Genomic DNA, 3,910 nt, shown 5'->3' on the forward strand with positions numbered 1-3,910 from the left:
GCGTGCGTCTGTGTCACCGGAGTGTCGCCGCTGGAGCTCCTTCCGTATCGGCAGGATGTTTGGCCTAAGGCATAGGTTAAGCCGTTTCAGAAAATGAGCCTGAGAAAGCAATCGATCGATCTCTGCTTCCATCGCTGTGCTCCGTGCTTACGGGGCTGGATGTCGGTGATGGGGGGTGAGCGTGAAGGCGCCCCAGGGGTCTGCTCTGCCGTGAAGCCCCGGGCACCAGCATGGTGTCCATGCTGCTCGTGTGAGGGGACCTTTGGGATGCAGCCAGGGCTTGGGCTGACCTGGGGACCTGGGTCGCTGTTTCACAGATGAGCAGCTCGGGGTTTAAGGATAAGCAGTCCCGTGAGACTGGACGCACAGACACAGTCCCCACCTCATCTCTGCGTGTCCGGTGTGTCCCCCACGTACTTCACAATCCGAGGGGTCTTGAAGTCTGTGGCCGCTGTAGACGGAGCCAAACTACTGGCCGCCTTCAGGAGCAACGCGTGAACACACAACAGAACACACACGCCGCACGGCGTGTTCACGCATACCACCCTTCGTCCTGCACGCCCACCCTACACGCGCACACACGCCAAACACGCCACACGCGCCAGACGGCACGCACACTACTCACATCACACAGAGCGCACGCGCGGATGCCTTGCACACACCTCCCACGCATGCACACTGCACAGACGTATTCCACGCACACTCCCCTGAGCCCACGTGCCACCCCCGCATGCCCAGCAAAGCCCCACGCTCACACCGCACACGCGCGCCCTCCCTGCCACAGGCTGGCCCCGGCACCTGCCCCTCCCCGTCCTCTCTGACCCCCCACCTCGGGGCATGAGGCGGAGACAGTGGGGTAAGGTGTGGCTTCACCTGGACAGAAAAAGGGGGCGGAGCTCTGCATGCTTCTGTCGGGACTGAGAACCCGAAGCGTTTACACATGCAAACACCTAGGCTTGACAAGTTTACACAGCGAGACACCTGTAAAGCACTACGTTTGAGGAAAACGGACCTTGACCTTCTGCCTCATAGTGTACGTACAAACTACTTCAACTAGGTTGCACCCTATAATGTGAGAAGAAAAAATCTGTGAAGCTTCTAGAAGAGGGCACAGTGGTGGGGGACATCCCCGTGACCCCAGAGCGGGCGAATGTGTTTTAGAGAAGCCAAAAAAGGGGCTCCCTACGTAAGGAGAACAAACGAGAAGTCGCATTTCATCGAAATCCAAAATTTCCATTCATCAGGACACCGATAAATATTAATACGCCAGACACTGGGAAACCTCACTTATAAGACACATATCCGACAAAATATTTGTATCCCGAACATATAAATAACAACCCCAAGTTAATTCTAAAAATAAAATAACCCCATAAAAAATGAGCAAAAGACTTTTAACGGGAAGGTACATGAATGACCAGTAAGTACATGACAAGATTTTCCAATCCGTCTGCAGGGAAATAGGAATTAAGACTCAACGAGATATCACTACGCGGCCACCAAAATGGCTAAGATTAAGAAGACTGGCAACCCACAGTGGCAGGGGGGCGTGGGACGAATGTCACCGTCATCCGTGGCCCGTGAGAAAGCGAAAACGATAAAACCACCTTGGAAAAGAGCTTGGTGGTTTCTTACAAAGTTAGGAATACGCTCTGCCCTCGATCCAGCAATTCTGCTGCTGGGTATTTACTGAAGAAAAGTGAGAACAAATCTCCACTAACCAGCCTGTACTGGAGTGTTCGTGACAGCCTTATTTAGAATCGCCCAGGTTTATAAAGCACCGTCACACCCTCCGAAAGTGACCGGATAGACCCATCGTCACGCGTCCGTGCCACAGGACGCTGCTGGGCAACGCAGACGGCCGAGCTGCTGAGGCGTGCTGTGGCCGGGTGGCTCTCGGGGACCTTAGTCTGGCAGGAAGGCCACACGCAGACAGGACGTGTCATGTGAGTCGCCCGAGACGGGCCGTGCGGTGAACGAGGCTCTGAAGAGGCCACAAGCCCCCCGCCCGCCAGCACGCAGACCCCGCCCTGGGCGCTGCCACCAAGGCACCGGGCGGACGGAATCCAGGGTGCCCGTCAGCTGACTTTGAAGCAGGAGCGGGTCCGGGGTGACCCGCGCAGGCCCCGCGGGCCTCTGGAAAGCAGCAGGAGAAAACTAGCGTCGGGAGAGGCTCTCGGTGCAGAGGGGACTCGCCAGCACTGCCGGCCTGATGGAGGAAGTGGACACAGGCCAAGACAAGGTGGCCTCCGGGAGCTGACGGCCGCCTCTGCTGACCGCCCTCGAGGAAGTGGGCCTCCGTGCTGCAGCGCGGGGTGCTGAGTCAGGTCACCCCGGAACAGCCCCGGGAGTTGGTGCCCGGCAAGGGCCTGCATCCCTGTCCGCACCTTGACCTCGGCCTCGCAAGACGCGCGCCGAGAAGCCAGCCAAGCCCGCCCGCCATCGGAGGTCACGGGTGGGTGCCGCCTGAAGCCACTGTGTGTGGGATGAATTGTCACATAGCCGCAGCAGGAGACCACTGGGGAGGGACTGACCGCGAAGGGCGTGACACCCTTCTGGGCATGATGGACCTGGGCCAGGCCTGGACCGGGGCGGTGGTGACATCTGTGCACTTGGCAAAAGTCGTCAAACTGAGTGTCCATCTGGGCCTGCACTGCACTGTACAAACGGTACCGTGAGACATTTTAAATTAAATAAAACTGTCGGAACTGTCTTTCCGTGGCCGCGTCTCTGCCGATGGTCTCATCCCTCTCAGAATAAACTGTGACTGTGGCACACGCCCTGCACACGACAGGCGCTGGCCGCCTCGCCCGTCGGCGACTCAGCAGCCCACGGGCCCGCGGCCGGCTGGGCCTCGCTGCCCGCTGCCCCGAGGACCGACTCCGCTGTCCTCCAGCAGCCGCAGCGTCCCCTCCGTACGTCGCGGGATCTCTCGCCCTGTGAGGGGACACGCGGCACCAACGCAGAAGCCCAGAGAAATGCGGGAACCCTTCTTACTGTGCGTTCGGTCCCTTCTGGGCGTGGGCTCTACAGCTTGGCGCTCGACAGGGGCGTGGCGGTGAGGGGCGCCGTGTTTTCGTGTGCGTGTGCGTGTGCGTGTGCATGTGCGTGGGTGACTCTAAAGACCAGGAGACTGGAGACAGCCATGTAGCAGGTGAACACCCGTGGTGAGCGTGACACTGCACTTAGAGATCATGCCCGAGTCATGCATCATTTCTTGTCCGCAGGCAAAAACTGGGACCTGACAGCCGCCCTGAGTGACTATGAGCAGCTCCGGCAAGTGCCCACAGCCAGCCTGCCGCACGTGTTCGCCGAGGGCCGGTGCCCCATGCAGCCCGAGCGAGAGCCACCGCAGCCTGGACACGAGGCAGGACGGCCCTGCCCGCCGAGGCCGGACGACATTGCCCAAGGTACCCGCGGCGGGGCCCGCCCAGGCACGGGCTCTCCTGGCCACGGCTTGCAGGGGGGGTTGGGGGTACAAGGAAGGGTGAGGTGAGCACCCCCCAGCTGCAGGCCAGCCCGGCGAGGAGTCCTCCGTTCCTCGCGCTATGCTAAAACGTCCTTCACGGTGTCCATTTGCGCCTCAGAAAGCAGGGGCGTGCGTCCGGGTGTCTCGGGCCCCGGGAGATGCTGGCCAGCCTTCCCCCCAGAAGCTTGCTTCTTCCGGGCCGAGCATCTCTCGGTCCCTCGATTCCTTCCTCAAGTAGCACGGCCTCCGAATCTGTCCGCCACGGACATTCAACATCCCACGGGCCCCGCGTGCTCGATTCTTTCTCTTCATTGCACAAGATCTGCTCATTGTAACGAAGGAAACAATACAAAGATGCGTAAGGAAGAGAACTTTCTGCCCCGCACTCCCGTACTTTGCCCATTTTAATCTTGATTCGTCTGAGTTTTTCTTAGCGGTGCG

General features: G+C 59.5%; 1 protein-coding gene across 1 annotated transcript in view; it reads left to right on the forward strand.

The window, feature by feature from the left end:
- LOC111731221 (OTU domain-containing protein 7A-like) overlaps positions 1-3,910 on the forward strand; it is a 68,011-nt gene that overhangs the window by 14,100 nt on the left and 50,001 nt on the right. The window contains exon 3 of the mRNA XM_023522692.1: positions 3,228-3,410. Coding sequence (XP_023378460.1) covers positions 3,228-3,410 — 183 coding nt within the window. The remainder of the gene's footprint in view (positions 1-3,227; positions 3,411-3,910) is intronic.

This window comes from Pteropus vampyrus, unplaced genomic scaffold (genome assembly GCF_000151845.1).
Source record: "Pteropus vampyrus isolate Shadow unplaced genomic scaffold, Pvam_2.0 Scaffold355, whole genome shotgun sequence".
In the NCBI taxonomy this organism is placed as follows: domain Eukaryota; kingdom Metazoa; phylum Chordata; class Mammalia; order Chiroptera; family Pteropodidae; genus Pteropus; species Pteropus vampyrus.